At 41.9% G+C, this 18,949-nt stretch overlaps 1 protein-coding gene across 1 annotated transcript; it reads right to left on the bottom strand.

Annotated features, from left to right (window-relative positions):
* Positions 1-14,680: 14,680 nt before the first annotated feature.
* On the bottom strand, positions 14,681-17,511 carry LOC121984644 (remorin-like). The gene is made up of 5 exons (XM_042537698.1): positions 17,235-17,511; positions 16,795-16,845; positions 16,604-16,691; positions 15,400-15,481; positions 14,681-15,108 (listed from the first exon to the last, which is right to left on the bottom strand). Exons 1-5 carry the CDS (start codon positions 17,425-17,427, stop codon positions 14,914-14,916), a joined length of 609 nt encoding a protein of 202 aa, XP_042393632.1. The 5' UTR covers positions 17,428-17,511; the 3' UTR covers positions 14,681-14,913.
* Between the last annotated feature and the right edge of the window lie 1,438 nt (positions 17,512-18,949).

The following is an 18,949-nucleotide window of genomic DNA, read 5'->3' as shown; positions in this document are numbered from 1 at the left end:
GTACCCTCTTATAGTTACAAGCTCTTTGCACCCTCCACCCATGGGGCTCTGCACCCTCCTACTACTACAAGCTCTCCACCCTCCACCCATGGGGCTCTGCACCCTCTCCTCCTATTAAGGCTATAGGCTCTATACTCTCCACCAATGGGGCTCTACACCCTCTTACAACTATAGGCTCTACATATTTCACTCATGGGACTCTGCACCCTCTTACTACTACAGGCTCTGCCTCCTTTTAAGGCTACAGGCTCTGCTCCCTCCTATTGCTATGGGATCTTCTCCCTCGCATTGCTATAAGTTTCGCTCCCTTTGACGGTTATGACTCAGATTATTCTCTCCCTGACTCCGAAGACATTTGGGAGTCAAGGGATTGATACTATTTCTCTCCCTGACTCTACGGGCATTCGGAAATCGAGGGATCAAATTATATCCTCAGCCGGTCAGTATCACTCCACGATCAGGTATGATAAAGGATCTGCTCCCTCATATTGCTATGGGCTCCGCTTCCACTGACATCATAGCTCAACCTTCCCAGTTCGGGGTCGAGTTATCTCCACTGGTCTTAGACCAAAGTATCTCCACTAGTCTCGAACTAGATTATCGCTCCAGCTTGGCTCATGAGCTCCGCTCCCGTTTGCCTTCGATTTCATAGGCTATGCTCCAGTTCAGTCATGGGTTCCACTCCCTCTCGGCTCACGGGTTTCTCTCCCATGCGCTTTCAATTTCATGGGCTACGTTCTCGCTCAGTTCTCGAGCTCCACGCTTGCTCAGTTCACGGACTTTGCTCTCGTTTATTTTCAATTTCACAGGCTACGCTCCCGCTCAGTTCTCGAGCTCCATGCCTGCTCAGTTCACATACTTCGCTCTTGTGCGCCTTCAATTTCATGGGCTACACTCCCGCTCAGTTCTAGGGCTTCACGCCTGCTCAGTTCACGGACTCCACTCTCATTCACCTTTGATTTCACGGGCTAATCTCTCGCTCAGTTCTCGGGCTCAATGCCTGCTTAGTTCACGGACTTCGTTCCTGTGCATTTTCGATTTCACGAGCTATGCTCCCGCTCAATTCTCGAGGTCTACGCTCGCTCAGCTCAGAAGTTTCACTCCCATTCGCCTTCGATTACACAGGCTCCTTGCCCTTTTCTATCTCGGGATCCATTCCCACTTGACACCTCTCAGTCACCCACTCAGCATTTGATCGATTACCCCCCTCAGCATCCCTTGGTCGCCTGCTCGGCTCATTGTTCTCTGCCTAGCTCTACATCTTACTTGTCACTCTGTCGACTCTCATTTTGCTCATCGCTCGGTTGCATCGTCATCGCTCGTAGGGCATTTTTTTCGTTGCTCATTTGACATTCGCTCAGTCACCTGCTTGGCATCCGCTTGGTTATTGACTTGATATTATTTTTCGTCGCTCGCTCTGCACTATTATTATGCCTCGCGCGACACTACTACTATCGCAACAGCTTGCATGGCATTATATGATGGGTTCAGTGATTTGACTCTATTATCAGGAGCGATTCAGCCTTTGCAACAAACTATCTAGTCAATCGGACTCATGCTTCCTTCGACTAGACTTGAAGCGGAGGCTTGTGATGCAGTGATGAGATGATGACACGTGGAGGAAAAGGGCAAGTTGGTCATTACACATTTGGAGGGCTAGGGCTTTTGAGAAAGGAGGTATTGTTCATAGAAGAGGGGGTTTTTTTCTTCCGCTGGAGGAAAAAGACACCGCCTCCTCCTTTCTCTACGCTGACATCGCTGAGCAGCACCGCTGCCTCCTCACGCCATCGCCACCGCATGGAATCACGCGAGGAAGTTGTTGCCTCTTCTTTTCTCTTCTCCCGACAACCATGCTACCGCCTCCCCCTCCTCTCACGTATGTCGCCACGCGTTGGAAACCCCCTCTCTATCTCCTCTTATCGACAGTTCCTCTCATCGACAGCCCTAGCTGCCACTGCCATCTATATGTGAGGCTCATGCTACCTCTCCGTCCGACACCACCTCATCACTAGCCCCGTCCCGCCTCCTCACAAGCACACCAGCAGACCACGCGCCACCCCTGGCACTGCCTCCCTCTCCCTCCTTACAGACGCCCTTCTCTTCGCAGGCCACAGTCAGTCGACACTGCCCTGCAGGGGTCACCGCCCACCTTATTGTCGCTATATTGTCGCTGGCCAACCAAGCAAGTGCAAGATCAGCCCCGAGACGCATCCAACCCCTCATCGTAGACAACCTCCAATCCGTGTTGTTGTACACTTTCAGCACTGATTCGGTATCTAATCCACGTTAACGTGTGTTTTCGACACTAATATGGCCTTCAAGCCACCGTCGTGTTCTGGCCATCGAGCCGCTATTCCATTCCAACTCCGTGTTGTTGTTGTGTTTCGACCTTTACGCCACTATTATGATTGTGAGCTATTGGAATTATCCGGCCTATGAGCCATTATAAAAATTCATCCTTCGTGTTGCTGTAACATTCTGGCCTGCGAGCCACTATTATGGTCCAGCCTACGAGCCACTATTATGCTCTGTGCAGCCAAATCTAGCTCCTCATTCGGCTCACATTCATCTACTCTTTCAGATCACAATGACTCGATCAACGTCACAACTAGCTCACTTGTTTACCATAGGGCACTCCACTAGGTATGGATACATCATCATACTCATTCTTTATTCATTTCATTATTATATAATTATCCTATTCCTTATATATTCATGGGATCTGTCTCGAACATCGGGGTACCAGGGACCGGGGTAACATGGTCACTATCTACAGGTATCGTTGACTAGAGACCTTCTAATGACTTAGTCAACATAGAAAATAACTCATCATATCCTCCCCCTCTAGGTCATGGAAATTCGGTTAATATTCTGGTCACATCACACTAACAGTTCCGTCTTCTCAGCTTTCGATGGGATCAATTGGAATATTCCTGGGTGGGTAGCGGTTATTCTCCGATAGGTTGTTGCGATTCCCAAACAATGTTATCCTCTCGAGACAGTCTGACCGATCCTATATCCAACCAGCTGTATAATTTCTCAGCCTCTGCAGAGACTCCATTCATCTTCATGGTCCCACAAGTTTCATAGAAGACCTCAAGGTGCTGGTTCGGATCTTCATAGGGTTCTCCCCCAAATTGGTGTTGTTGCACCATTGTAATAACTGCAAACTTTATTTCAAAGTGATTAGATTCAATGGTCGATCTCGTGATGCTTGACCTCAGGCCATGTGCAAAAGGTGTTGCATGGTCCTTGAGAGGTTTATTTGTCATTTCTGAATGTGATTGCTCTACTTGTTGCTTTCGTAGGTTGTTTCTTTTATGGAATGTCCTATCGATCTCAAAATCAATAGGATATAAATTTTCTACAATGTTAGTCCTATGCATACAAGAGTTATATTTTCTACAATGTTAGTTCTATGCATACAAGAGCAATATTAATCAATTAAATTTAAATAATTAAACTAAAAAAAATTTGAAAATGGAGAAAAATATAATTTTAGAAACAAAAAATAAAATGCAAAGTAAGTGAAATGCAAAAATTAAAAATACAAAAATATAAGTGTAAGAAATAGAAGTAAAAGAAATACAAGATGTATACAAAGGAATGTGTAAGTAAATTTTATAAAAAGAAAATAAAAGCAGAGTTTAAACTAACTCTAATTGAAAATCAATAAGTGCTAACAAATTCCTGATAATGGCGCCAAAAACTTATTACGAAATCGCAAGTGCACGGCTATGTCGTCAGTAATAAAAATATTAATCCCACAGAGATTAGGAACACTCAAAGACTCACATCTTGAATTAGCTAAACTAACGAATTCTTAAAAAAGTATTTTTGCATAAAAGTAAGCGGAGAAACATAGAAAAGTAAACTAAAGATAAAATGAGAAAGTCTTGATTAGCAAAATATTCTAGGGATTTCGATTTCAATGTGATGGGACTTAATGTGCTTAGTTTTACCCATTCCTTATTGTCAATTCTCATACATGTAGGAAGCCTAACCCAAGTACCAACACTAATCCGTGGTTATGTGTAGGAGTGTTATCCCTATTGTCATCCTATGCTCCTAAATGAGATGGTAATCTAAGAAGTTCGATTAAGAGAGAATCCTTGTTATTAGGACCCCCGGTCATACATTCCTAAATCACACAAATTATTTATAAGTACGAGATTAAGTAAAATCCACTAAGTTCAGTTAAATCTCCCTTGTGGGATGATTACCCTCTTCATTTAGACCTACCCCTAAATGTTTGATTAAGAGGAAATCTTTGTCACTAGAACTCCTGGTCATACAATTTAGAGATCAATCTATACTAAATTAATAATCCACACACATCCATCAAATTTAACATGAGAAATAAGCAAAAATCGACACATATACATTAGATTTAACAAGAACAAGAATAAAAACATCATTTGAGCAGGACATTGGTGTAATCCAAGAGTTTTATATCAAATCCATATCACACATACTCCTTAATCCCTAGAATAGGAAATCTACTCTATAACAAGAAAGGAATTGAATCCAAAGACAAGGAAAACAAACCTCAACATTCATATCAATAGAGAAGAGAATAAAAGACTTAGCGAGTACGATGAGTAATCTTCGGAGCAATCCTTGCTAATGGAGGAATAGAGAACTAGATTCCAACCTTCGATAGTTGATTCGAAACCTCCAGGACACCATATCTGAGCTTTAGATCATCTTCCCCAAGAGGGGAAAACTTCCTCCCCTTGAAATGGGGGGAGAATCCCCCATTTATAGGCTGGCATGACCCCTAACACGTGCAGTGCCACGGTCGTGCCTTTTGGGCACAGCCAAAGCCAGTTGGTCACAAGGTGGCACACAATCGTGTCGAATTCACACGGCCCCAGTGAAGTTGGTCTTTGGAAGCTAGGCACGACCATGCCAATTGGCATGACCTCAGTCAAATTGAGCTTTGGTTGCCCCACACGGTCGTATGAATCTACATGGCCTGAATGGGGGTTGGTTGCTCGATGTCCTGCACGATCGTACCTAGGGACATGACCAAGCTCTTGTTGCGGTCTAGTGAAGTAGCACTATCGTGCCAAGAGACACGACCCTGCTCTGCCCCCTTTCACCACAAGCTACTCCTTAGTGCGTTTTCACTCCATTTCTGCCTCAAAAGCCTTCCTGTCATAACAAATTACAAGAAGGCAAATCTTCGAAACAAAAGAGTAATAATGCTGAAATAATGATAAAAAGAAGTGCAAATGCGTAAAACATACTCGAGATAAAATCGTGAATGTACGATAAAGTATGCATAAATACATATGTAAATTATACACCATTCACCTCCCTCTTGCAGGCCGCACAAGGGACCAACAAGGAGGGTGCGATGTGCTGGCACCGGGATCTCCTCACGGGAAGGAGGTCGAGCTTGGCGCCTGCATGGCAATAGGAGCGGGCAAAGGTAAAGTATTGGCATTTGTTGGGGCTCCTATAAGCACAAGCAGAGACCGCACCAGTAATGGTGGGTTGACAGGTAGAATCTTGACTCAAGAATTTTGGGAGTCAAGGGATGGAGAGTCCCGAGCCGACGGAGAGGATTGCTGAGTGACCATGGTGGAACAATGTCTCTTCCAAGTTATCCGAAGAGGGGTCTTGGATTATCTGGATGACACTGATTCAAGGATTGTGGGGGCTAGAATCGCCTCCCATAGAACGGGTGTTGGCAAAGGTATTTCACCTTCTGAGGTGTTGGGTCGGCATTCATCAGCTAAAGCAGACACTTGAGTAGACCCAGCACCCGCATGGATTTCTACCCTAGTTAAATCAACGATTTCAACGTCACGGGTCACCAATTCAGCGTTAGTCAACCTAAGGGCATTCCTGAAAGTGGCATTCAATGTGGCAGAGGCTGCAATAAGGGAGATATTTTCAATTAGCAAATAAAACCCAAGGAAAAAAGCAGGATTTACTAAAAGAAAGGCGAAGAGCCATTACAAGGGGGCTTAGCCCAAACAATGGAGTAACCCCTCTTCAATTAGAGATGTGCTATCAAATTTCAAGTCTTGCAAGCGTTCAGACCCTTAGAGGTAACCGTGCTCCAAGTGGAGGTCCTTTATGAAAGGAGGTGTAGGTAGATCCTACTGCTATCAGGTGGGCCAGGATATTGAAAACGGAGGAAGAAGAAAAGTTAGAGTTTCCATCCCTTATGAGATGAGGGAAGGATCAGATCGTGACCTACTCAAGAAGAGAAGAAAAGTACCCCGTCATCCACTTTCTTAGGATAAAAAAGTAGTGGAATAATCAAGCGGACAAGGGAATTCGATATAGGTTGGACAAGATGACTAATCCGGTTAAAATTAAGAAGGAGTTAGGCCCCAACTAACACAAAAAGATATGAAAATATTGAAACACATCGGAGAAGAAGGGGGGCAAAGTCTGCTTATCAGATGACTTCGAAAGAAAGTAACATAACCAAGAGGGGGATAGTCAGGACGGTCATTATCATTGGGGAGTATCAAAATATGGTTAACGGGAATCTCATAGTAGCCCTTAGCCGGTCCAAGGAGGCGCTACTGAAGTTGGACTCTATAGATCGGTACCAAGGAGTGGATGAAGATCCTATAGGTATCACGAGACTAGTACTGGGATGCAAGTGGGAGCAGGGAAGATCGTGGCCAGAGGAGGGGTGAGCAAACCTTCGACAAGGGTAAAACAAAGAACTTACTCAAGGAAGGTAATGCAGTAGGCAAGAAGCAAGGGTGGAGAAGATCGGCGTACACACAAATGAGGGTTGCACAAAGAGGAGACCACCATCGCAATCTTATTTATATAGGGAGGTAGTTAATCAAGACCCTTAAATCTGTATTGTCTTGAAAATAGAGAAGAATCTGTGAGGGATCGGTCGGCCGACTTGAAGGGGGTTGGATAGACGGCGCCTCCAAATCGATTGATCTTCCTGCACTTGTTAGTATGCGCAGCGGAATATACAAAACAAACAAGCTAAAGGAAATTAAACTAAAGACAAGAAAGAATGCAAACCAAGTTACACGTTCATTTACGTGGTTCGGAGATAAAGTTCCTACTCCACGGCGTGTCCTTGAGGTGGACGATCCCTATCTGTCGGTGGATTACTCCCCAGAATACCTCCGGCTAGCTCACGTAGCTCCTTGTGGGTGGAGAAACTTCACCACAACTCTCACCAAGGACTCTTTACAAGCTAGGGCACAGGTAGACTACTAATAGAGATTAACCACCTCTATTTCGTCAACTATAACTAAGCTCCCAAACTTTGGTTATATAGGTCGCGGGTTGAAACCCCCCCCCCCCCGCCTACCATTGATTGTCAAAACATGCAGTCGACTGCCCTCTGTGGAAATTCGACCGTTACATCCCAACGACTCGATACCAGTCGACTGCTAAAACTTACAGTCGACTGGTGCAGTCGACTGCCAAAACATGCAGTCGACTGATCCACACTGACTGAACGAACAGAATCATTCTGTTCGCACTCAGTCGACTGCGCGGTCGACAGTACTGCTACAGTGACGCTACAGTAAACCCCTAAAACTAGGATTTTACTCCGAGTACAATCTCTCGTGCACTCATACCCTCACCCTTATGACTCACTTGATGATTCTTTGCAGCCTTGACCTCTTGTCTTCAAGTCTACTTCCTTTGGCTCTCGTCCCTCGGATGCATTCAAGCCCGCGGCTCGTCCCAATGTCATCCTTCGCGTATGCCTCGAAGTCGCTTCCCTCGGCCCTTGTCCTCGCTGCCTTGTCCACGATCCCTCGGATGCTCCATCCTTCACCAGATCCGAAGCCATCAACCTGAGTCACATGTGTATCCTGTAAACCTGAACAAATCAAATACATATATCAAATACAAGGGTGAACATAACTTAAACCCTTTGCCCAAACACCAAAACACATAGTCGCACAGATCATTGGGATTGCTCCAACAATCTCCCCCTTTTTGATGTTTGACAATACGTTTAAGTTAGGAAAAACAATAGCAAATAAATATGCTAAAATAAATGGACTTACGTTGTCAAGGCTACTCACTTGGACTTACACCGCCGAATGGACTTACGATGCCAAGGCTACACACTTGGACTTACAACGCCGAATCAATGCATCATGCATTGGAACCTATCCCAAGGCTCCCCCTACACCTATGCTCCCCATTGATCTCGGAATTTTCCCACAAGGATTTTTAAGAACCTATCCCAAGGCTCCATCTACGCAAAGACACTAAGGTTTTTCCAACTAAACCTTACTTCTCCCCCTTTTCCTAACATCCAAAAAGCTTTCGAACAATATCCCAATTATTGAAAACTTATCATCCAATTGACTCTAAACTCATGTATTTATCCCCCATGGATCCCATACATCTATACGAGCTGACCCGGTCAAAATCCAATGCTGAAAACACTTTCAGGATGGTATCAGTCGACTGCAAGAAGTACCAGTCGACTGACCTCATGAAAACGAGCTTACAGAGACATTTTGTGCTCAAAAATAATGTTACCAGTCGACTGGTAACTGTACCAGTCGACTGGTACACTATTCATAAAAAAATCAACATTTTCTGGCCAACTTCAGAAATACGCCAGAAATTTCATAGACCTACAAAAATTCTCAAATTTTGTGGAGAGGTCTATTATATCAATGTCTACTTGGGAAAAATATATACAAAAATATATTTATCACAAATCCCAAGATTGACACAAAATACAAAACTAGCTAAAAAGTTCAATTGAACCTTGACCTAAAGTCCTAGTTTTGGCTTCCTCTTGATGTATTTGCCCATACTAACCCACAATGCATCCCTGACATTGGTTTATATGAAATCTATACATCCAAAATCAATTTTCATGTTATATGACCTCAATTGTCATACTTCTTGCATGAAACATAAACCAATTGTGTCAAAACCCTTGGTTTGAGACTCAAGTCCGTCTCCAAACCACTTGGCACATTCCATGGCTTGTCTAGACTCCCAAGTAAAACCCCCTTGAGGTCCATTGGCCATGGGTCCTAAATTGACTCTTTGAGCTCCCCCTAGAGCTCTTAACCTTAGTCACCTCCCTAGGTGACTCATCCACAATGGCTAGGCCTACAAATCTAACATTTTTAACATTGGATACCTTGTCCTTAGTTAGTTTCTCCTTACCTTTAAATGATTTTCCCTTGCCATTTATTGGCTTCTCCTTGCTATAGTCATATATAACCCTAGCATAAGACTTTCCCTTAGCCTTGGAGACACTAGATCGGTATCTCAAACCCGATCTATCATTGTTGGGTCTTTGGCTACCCAACACCATACCTAAACCCTTAGATCCAACATTGAATCTTTCTAGGGTTTTCTCTAACTTATCAAGCTTTGTCTTCAAAACTTGATTTTCCCTTTCTAGGTTCCTAACCCTGGAATCAACATATCCACCATGGACATCCCTAGACCTACCCTTTCTAGGCATGTGTCTCCCCTTTTTGGGATTAATGCCTTGGGTTTCCTTAGGTCTACCATTTCTAGATTTATCATGAATAGACACCTTAGGGTTATGATCTACAATTACCCTATTCCTATCATGATATTTGAAACCAAAATTTTGCATGGGTAAATAATAAGAATTATTTCTAGCATGCATGGAGGAATTTAAATTTGACTTCAAATTTAAATTAGGGTTTACCTTACCCTTTACCTTTGGAGCTCCCCCTTGATATGAGCCTCCATTCTTCCTCCACTTCTTTTCCCACATCCTTAAATGCCCCAACTTTTTGAGCTCTCTCTTCCTTGGGCATTTGGTGTGGTAGTGCCCTATTTCACCACAAGTGAAGCATTTAATGTGCTTTTTCTCCTTCTTGTTCTTGTCACCATCATTCCTACAACCCAAATTAGTATCTAAAATAATTTGAGTGGGTTTAGGAGTTACCTTCTTACCCATTGGACATCTACTTTTGTAGTGTCCCCTTTCATTGCATCCGAAGCACACAATGTGATCTTTTGACTTTGCTTCGGTGGAGGTGCTCACTAGGTTAACTACTTCCAAGACCTCTTTTTCTTCTTCACTTGTCTTGGAATTTTCTTCAATTCTTGAGGATGTAGATGATATCTCATCTTCCTTTTCCTCCTCGGATGTTGAGCGTGACTCAACTTCCGTTTGCTCCTCCTCAACTTGAGCAATTAAACCCATCTCCTTGGGTTCTTCTTCTTTTTGTGTAGGTTTAGGTTCTTCCCGTAGAACCATCTTCACCTTGCTCCACAAATCGTGGGCGTTCTTATATTCACCTACACCAATTATCACATTAGACGGTAATATATCTATTAAGATTGATATTACCTTTGAGTTTGCCTCCGAACGTGAGGTTTGCTCTTCCGTCCAATGTCGTGGTTGAAGTCTTTTTCCCTTCTTGTCTCTTGGGACTTCGAATGGGTCGTTGATCACCATCATAGTATCCCAATCCGTGTTGAAGAAGACTTCCATCTTCATCATCCAAAATGTGATGTTCCCAAGGCTTCCTCCTTCAAACTTTGGAGGTGCTATCAAGTAGGCCATCTTCTTGCTTCCTCGGCGATTAGTCCGAAGGAGAGCATCCTAGCTCTGATACCACTTGTGAGGATCGGTCGGCCGGCTTGAAGGGGGGTTGGATAGACGGCGCCCCCAAATCGATTGATCTTCCTACACTTGTTAGTATGCGCAGCGGAATATACAAAACAAATAAGCTAAAGGAAATTAAACTAAAGACAAGAAAGAATGCAAACCAAGCTACACGATCATTTACGTGGTTCGGAGATAAAACTCCTACTCCACGGTGTGTCCTTGAGGTGGACGATCCTTATCCGTCAGTGGATTACTCCCCGGAAGACCTCCGGCTAGCTCACGTAGCTCCTTGTGGGTGGAGAAACCTCACCACAACTCTCACCAATTGGACTCTTTACAAGCTAGGGCACAGGTAGACTACTAATAGAGATTAACCACTTCTATTTCGTCAACTATAACCAAGCTCCCAAGCTTTGATTATATAGGCCGCGGGTTGAAAACCCCGCCTACCAGTCGACTGCCAAAACATGCAGTTGACTGTCCTCTGTGGAAATTCGACCGTTACATCCCAACGGATCGATACCAGTCGACTGCTAAAACTTACAGTCGACTGGTGCAATCGACTGCCAAAACATGCAGTCGACTGATCCACACTGACTGAACGAACAGAACCATTCTGTTCGCACCCAGTCGATTGCGCGGTCGACTTCACCAGTCGACTGCTATAGTAGAGCTACAGTAAAATCCTAAAATTAGGATTTTATTTCGAGTACAATCTCTCGTGCACTCGTACCCTTACCCTTATGACTCACTTGATACTTCTTTGCAGTCTTGACCTCTTGCCTTCAAGCCTACTTCCTTTGGCTCTCATCCCTCGGATGCATTCAAGCCCGCGGCTCGTCCCAATGCCATCCTTCGTGTATGCCTTGAAGTCGCTTCCCTCGACCCTTGTCCTCACTGCCTTATCCACGGTCCCTCGGATGCTCCATCCTTCACCGGACCCGAAGCCATCAACCTGAGTCACATGTGTATCCTGTAAACCTGCACAACTCAAATACACATATCAAATACAAGGATGAACCTAACTTAAACCCTTTGCCCAAACATCAAAACACATGGTCGCACGAACCATTGGAATTGCTCCAATAGAATCATCAGCTGTTAGATTGTGTACAAATTACAGTAGCACTTGATAATCATTGCACGGTTAGTCAATCCTATTTAAAGGTCACCTCATATTAATATGATATAATATCGGGGTCAATAGTATTCTCCAGAGCATGGAAGTCAAGACTGATAAAACATGTCCTGTATTTAATAGTTGTGGTGGTAATTAAGGCACAAATCTTATTAAAGAATGTACTTTTGATTTGTTGGTACACTTGCTAGGAGGAATAGAAACATACCTTGTTGCACTAGACATGTCCAGTCAATCAGACTATCACCTCCTTTGACTAGACTTGCGGGGAAAATCAGTGATATGGGGGTGACACAGAGGAAGTTATCGAGAGCCAAGTGTTAGTTAGAGTCCTAGAGTCAATCATTTGATGATTGTTGTATGGACTTGTTATATCATATTCTTATATATATAAAGACATTTGTTTATGGTTATTATGTTTACTTGTATTGGTGCCAAATAACTAAGTATAATAGCGTCCTTGAGTAGAAGGTTCTTACCTATATCAATCGGTTAGTTGAATCGATAGTGAGATGATATAGGGAACACTACTCTTAATCATTCCTAGTCAAGTATTAGCATTCAGGGAAAATGTTAATGCAACGAGACTAGCATGTAGGTCAACTCGATGACTTGATCTCACAAGTCATGGATATAGAGATATCAAGTTGACACATGAGTATGCATTGGAGAATGTATACTGAATGACCCGCCATGGGAAAGCGTCATGGATTGTTATATGAGTGTCATATACTTTCTCATGTAGCTATTAGCATGACTATTAGTCCTTAGACCTGGAGTCACCATGGTTCCCTACATGAGGAGTTACATACTTTGGCTTCGTCAAACGTCACCCGTAACTGGGTGAACTATAAAGGCGATTACTGGGTATGTAACAAATTATGCGGAGGGATGTGAGTGATGTAGATGGAATCTATCCCTTCTATATGATGGGAGAGACATCGATATTCTTGATAGAGTGAGACCACTAAGTGCATGGTCATGCCCAAATGAGTCAATATGAGATGTTGAGCTCATTTGATTAAGTGAAACTACTTGGAATTCAAGATTTAGATTGATTAGAAGATAACACGGTCTATGCCTCACATTGACCAATCTAGATGTCAAGGATAGAAGGACACTTGTCATATATTGTGAAGAGTCATAATTAGTAGTCACAAGATGATGTTGGATCTCAACATTCTTATAACTTGGGTAGTAATTATGTGTTGCTAGATACCGCTCATTATTTATGCTTCTAAATGGGTTTAGGAGCATTGCCAATGTTATAAAAACCTATAGGGTCACACACAAAGGGCAATTAGATGGAGATTAGGTTCATTTGATGAACCTAAAGGATTAGGTCCATGTGATGAACCAAATTGGATTAAGAGTAATCCAAATTAGGCTAATTGAGTTGGACTCAATTTGGTTCATGTGTTAGATGAGTCTAATTTGGACTTAGACTCATTGAGTCAATTTAATTCAATGAATAGAAATTCATTAAATTAAAATTAACTTGAACCAATGGTTAGATTTGATCAACCATGGGAGAGAAGTGGTCAAGTTTGACTTGACTTGAAAGGAAGATGAAGAGTCAAGTTTGACTTGACCATTTGCCACCTCATTGGTGAGTTGGCAAAGAGTGGACCAATGATGATGCTCCACATCATCATGGTTGCTTAAGTGGGATGCCACCTCATGGGAGTTACCAAGAGTTGTGACTCTTGGTATTCCATGGAGGTTATTAATCTCTTTATGTGGCCGACCACAATTATTCAAGAGAGTAGTTTTTCATTTTGTGTGTAACTCTCATCTTCTTCCTCAAGCTCTCTTCTCTCCCTCTCTTCCTCCATTGCCGAGAGCCACAAAGGGTGCTAGCACACTCTAGTGTCTTTTCTCCATCTCTTTGTTCGTGTGGATACACATAGAGGAGTGTCTACTTTGACATTTTCGATATCCGGCATTATTTGGACGAGCGAGATTAAGTGAAGGGCATCGCTGCAAAGGTATACCTTCTGATCTTGTAAATCTAATGTAGATATAGGAGTAGAGAAATTCGTACACGAATTTTTAAACTTCGCACGGATCCGGTGGCATGGGATTCGGGGTTTCCGCAACGCAAAAAGGTGATTTTTACGGTCCGAAAATTCCTACACCAAGTGGATTGAAAGTTTGTAATTTACTTAGGCAAATGGTCAAAGATTGTGTTGCAGAGTCCCGACTCTGAGTCACCATAACCCGACTCCCATCTATAGGCCTATCAGCCCACTCCAGATGAGAGAGAAACATCGAGTTCCGACTCCCGGCTACCAGCCCACTCCAGGTGGGAGAGGAGCGTCAAGTCCCGACTCCCAACTCTGAGTCACCAAAACCCACGTCCCGGCTACGGGCTACCAATCCAATTCAGATGGGTCAAAGGGACTCGGATACCGACCGAGAGTAAAGCGATGGATCATTAGACAACGTAGATAATACGAGCGTTATGGAAAAACGATGGAAAACGTAATCACTTACTCAAAATAAAAGGGATGTAATGGCCATTTGTTTCAGGAGAACATGAAAACACTCACAAAAAATCAAGAACATGACAAATGATCTCGACTCTATAACAAGATGACCAATCCCTATGAGACGTAAACACAGACATATCCAAAACACACTAATTCCAACAATTATTTATTTTCTAAAAAATCTTACTTGGGCATCGAAATGACTGCATCATATCCAAAACACCCTAATTCCAACAATCATTTATTTTCTAAAAAATCTTAGGCATCGAAATGACTGCGTCGAAAACCCTCCCGACCATCATTCTAACATAGTTTCTTATTGTGTTCCTCATCTCAAACTGAAAGTCACACAATCTCCTAAAAAATCAACATCAACAATAATACCTCACCGATGAGTCGACCATTGACGATCTTAGGCAGGAGCATACACTAAACGGTTAAAAATAATGCTGATCCACGAGTTAGATTAAATTTAAAAATAAGAATATCCACAATACAAATATAATGCAAACTATACAAACCAGTCTTTTGTTCTTCTAGTCAATATACAAAAGCATCAAGCTTTTACAGAGAGAAGCATAACTAAATACAAACATCAACCGATCAACGTAATTATAAACATTGGTACACACACCCACACACACAACAGAGGAATTAGATCACAAAATAGTCTGTTCCCATCCACGCATCAATCAGTTTCATGCTTAAAAGCAACCAAAAAGCTTTTTGGGTGCAATCCCCGTGGCACGATATTTTGCAGCATGTTCTTCAGCTTTCAAGAGCTCTTCCCCGCGCCTGGCCTCGGTCATTGCTCTCTTCTCCTCTGCCTCCTTGTGGAGCAATGCAATCTTGTTCTTCATCTTTTCAGCATACTCTGCCTTTTGCTTTTCCAGCGCTTCCTGCACATCCATCAGGATCCAAGTTTTATATCAATAAGCTATTTTTATTATATTAATTGATTATCACAATCATTAGTTCATGTTTTCGAGCACAATCGTTCGTGTTGTTAGTCTGTTAATGATTCCATCCTATAAAAGCAACCATATGAAAATCATTTCTACGGAAATCTCATGAAACCAAGAAATATTTCAATTCAGTATCATTTCTACAGATTCCTCATGAAAACAAGAAGAAATATTTCAGCTCGACAGCTTTGCCATGTGTGGAATATTACAGGAATAAGCACGTACCTCAATCTTTTTCAGCTCAGCTTCCACTGCTGCCTTTTTAGAGTTTTCCCACGCAGTAATGGATGACAATTTCTTAACAGCCCTGTTGAACAATGATGAGAAATCATATTAAATTAAATAAATTAGGTTGTCATAGAAGGAACCAGAAAGTGTATGAATATTGACCAGTTCTCCTTCACAGAAAAAAAAGGATAAAATTTTTGATGACAACTAAAATTAATATGATCAACCCTAGTACATAGATAAGTATGTTTAAGGTAATTGGATCATTGTTGTTTTTTCATTTAGAAATCGCTAGACCTCAAACCATACATGTAACTCGGCATTCAAAGATTAACCTTGTTATTTTGACAGTCTGATCCTGCTTTAAAATTTACCAGTGGCTATTGGTCAAAGAGAATGGCAAGATAGAGGGAGTTATTAATAATTCATGCTGCAAGTAGGTAACATAGCTCAGAACAAGTCGTTCAAGCAAATCAAACAAACAAAAAAAGATGGATCATGCGGTAGAGGAACAGCTAGCTGATATTAACAAACACACCTCAAATGCTAAAATCCTGTTAGTCCTGTATAGGTGAATTTTCTTTTCCTCATCACTTACTGGAATTCAATTAGAATTATATGTCAAATAGGCCTCTTTTCCTGAACTAAAATAATAAGGTAATCCAGCTCTTGTATTAGACAGCTTACTTCCAGATGGATGAGTGCATTTTAGTCTACCTTACATAACTTGGATTCCGAGGTAAGAATTACAACGCCACGTCAAAATAATAAGCACGAAAGAGATCTCGGTCTAGAGGTCTTGGTCCCGGCCTAAAAGCTCTCAGCCCTGAGGGTCCCGGGCCTGGAGGCCTTGGTCCCAGCCTAGAGGTCTCGACGTAATGGTCTTAGCCTTTAAGGTCTCAGCTGTAAGGTGCTTAAGCTATATATAGTTGAACTTAATTTTCTATAGTTTCTAATCTTCAATTTGAAAGTATACACCTTCAAGGGGAAACATAACTGGACCAGAAGAAATGAGTTGGTCCAGCTCATCAGCTATCCAGTCTGTTTCTATAATCAACTCTAAGCAATCATCTGTTGAATAGATCAAAACTTTGGCATTGCAAGAAGTCATTCCTAGATATCTCTATGTTTTTGAGGTTCTATGAGATGCATTAATAGAAGATTAAAGTGGAAGATTCAATAAGATTTCATATTGGCATACTTATTATCTGCCTTGGTCTTCTCATTTTCCTCCCAGGCCAGGATTAAAGACAATCTCTTCTCTGATTCAAGCCTTGCAAGAGCAGCATCTGAAAGATAAACATCATCAAACATTAACATCCTCTTTCCCAAAAATAACTTGATGTGAAAAGATAATCAGAGAAGTTACTCTGTAGACCTCCAAACACTTACCTCTATCAATAGACCCCCCTGAGCTCTTTTCTTTAGGTGGATCCTGAACTTCTGAAGGCAAAGGAAATTCTTAGGAAAAAAAAAAGTGCAATAGATAGTAAAGTTTCAGTAGATGAAAGATTCTATATCATGAATCTTCAGTCAGTTTTACCGAGGATCCTACAAGAGAAAGAACGAAATCGATGAATAGAAAAGGAATTATGACCGAAAAGCTCAAGTTCGAGAAAAGCAACCAAAAAAAAAAAATCCCCAATTCCACTCTTCAGTACATACACAAATTTCTAGCTGATTTCGCCATCACCAGCCAGTAACATGGATATGAAATCTCAATAGGTCAAAGATGGTCAGGTTTTAACAAGTCTCACAGAGCAAGAACACGTAGAATCCCTCCACGAGAACAAAAGATGAGAGACAGAGAGAAGAAGGAAAAACGTTCTCACTCTCCACGATGGCGAGAGCCTTGGAATTATCCGGCTTCTCGTCGGCCGTCGGCGGCGGAATCGGGGCCTTCTCCTCCGCCACGTCCTTCACAGTCTCCGGCGGTGGAGGAGCTGTCTCCGGAAGTGGCGGCGCTGTCTCCGGCGGTGGCGGAGCTGTCTCCGGCGCCGCCTGCTTCGCCTCTTCCTCACCCATCTCTCAACACCAAACCCTACAAAATCTACGAAGACAACAGCAGCGAAGTAGCAGAGGTCGCCGAGCTCCAACTCCGATATATATATATACAAACGCTACGCAAATAAAAGCGTAACACTGATCATCTGACACAACTCGGCGTTACTTGAGAAGATAACGGTGAGACGCATGTGCGAGGCTTCATTGGACAGCGAAAGTGGGACCCGCGTTCATGTGGCTGTCATCAATGACTGGACCACACGTTGATGTGGACCACAGCGCTCCGTGGGGCTCGACAACGGTGACACTTACCGAATAGCCCACCTGCCACCGTCGACTCACCGACTCACCTTCGCTGGATGCATGCCACGTGGGTAGGGTTGTTAATTAGGTTTGAACTGAAAAATTGAAAATTTATTGGATACCCAAGTCAACATCTTAGTTTTAAAATTTATTACGTAATGATTTTCCAAAAATACCGCCTTCCTTTTTACCATCAGTTTTGGATGGGATAAGTCGCATAGATTCCTCCGATCAAATAATTTTAACGAGTTGGATAAGTCGCACGAGTTACGAATCTAAGAGTCCCTTTATATGAGTCTAATAGTTAGTATATAAAATATTATTATAATAAAATATGAGATTCAAATTTTGATAAAGTCGAGGTAAATATCTTTTTTTATGTACTAGTCACTATTCTAAATATTAGTAATCGTTCGTAATTTACCTTCTCCGTATTAATTTTGGAATGAACTGACAGAGATACTGAAGACGAACGTATTCACTTTTTGTCACAACAAGTTAGGAATCTAGAAGGAGCACTCGAATTAGACCCCGGGTCCCGGGTGGAGAAGAAAAAAAATCTAAAACATAAAAATTAAAGTGAAAAAACTAACTCGTGGACTTGCTAGTCCACCTGCTCAAACAAGATGCCATGCTGATTACAAAATCGGGATTGAATTGATGGAGCGACTGCTTAGCCACGATTCCGAGGCTCGCTCAGTTGCAATATCATTGCTAGCTCGATTGTAATTTCATAATCAATTCGATCATGATTTCATGACCAAACCAGCCACTCGCATTTTCGTGGCCAACTCAATATTGAAATCGCAACCAGTTGATCGCTTGACTAGTTTGGCCTGGATTTCATACCTGTTTGGTCGGCCACTAGTCTAACAAAGGGCGGAGAAAGACACATGAGTAAAGGATGTTCAGCTTTCTGATTTTTTTTTTTAAACATATCTAAATTATATATCTTAATTTTAAAATTACTAAATCACACATTCAATTCTATTTTTATCTTTTTAGTATTCCAATTACAGTGTAATAGTTAAATCAATTTATATTTACCCTATTTTTAATATAATAGATCAAATTGATATTTAAAAATATAAATATAATCTGATATATCAAATTGATATTTATAGATATATTAAAATTAATAATTTTTAAAATATAAATAGATTATTTTAAAAATATATATTAATTGATTCGACTGTTATAATTATATAAGCAGTCAACTGAGAATAGTAATCGGGATAAA

Source organism: Zingiber officinale, chromosome 5B (genome assembly GCF_018446385.1).
Source record: "Zingiber officinale cultivar Zhangliang chromosome 5B, Zo_v1.1, whole genome shotgun sequence".
Classification (NCBI taxonomy): Eukaryota; Viridiplantae; Streptophyta; class Magnoliopsida; order Zingiberales; family Zingiberaceae; genus Zingiber; species Zingiber officinale.
Note: the sequence above shows the minus strand (reverse complement) of the source record. Positions and strands in the feature narration are given on the sequence as shown.

What these genes read in the sequence shown, in the direction of transcription:
- LOC121984644 (XM_042537698.1), bottom strand. Translation starts at nt 17,427, where the DNA reads ATGGGTGAGGAAGAGGCGAAGCAGGCGGCGCCGGAGACAGCTCCGCCA. An exon ending in GGCTCTCGCCATCGTGGAGA is followed by an intron (nt 16,846 to 17,234) that starts GTGAGAACGTTT and finishes CTTTGCCTTCAG; the next exon opens with AAGTTCAGGATCCACCTAAA. An exon ending in AAGACCAAGGCAGATAATAA is followed by an intron (nt 15,482 to 16,603) that starts GTATGCCAATAT and finishes ATTGTTCAACAG; the next exon opens with GGCTGTTAAGAAATTGTCAT.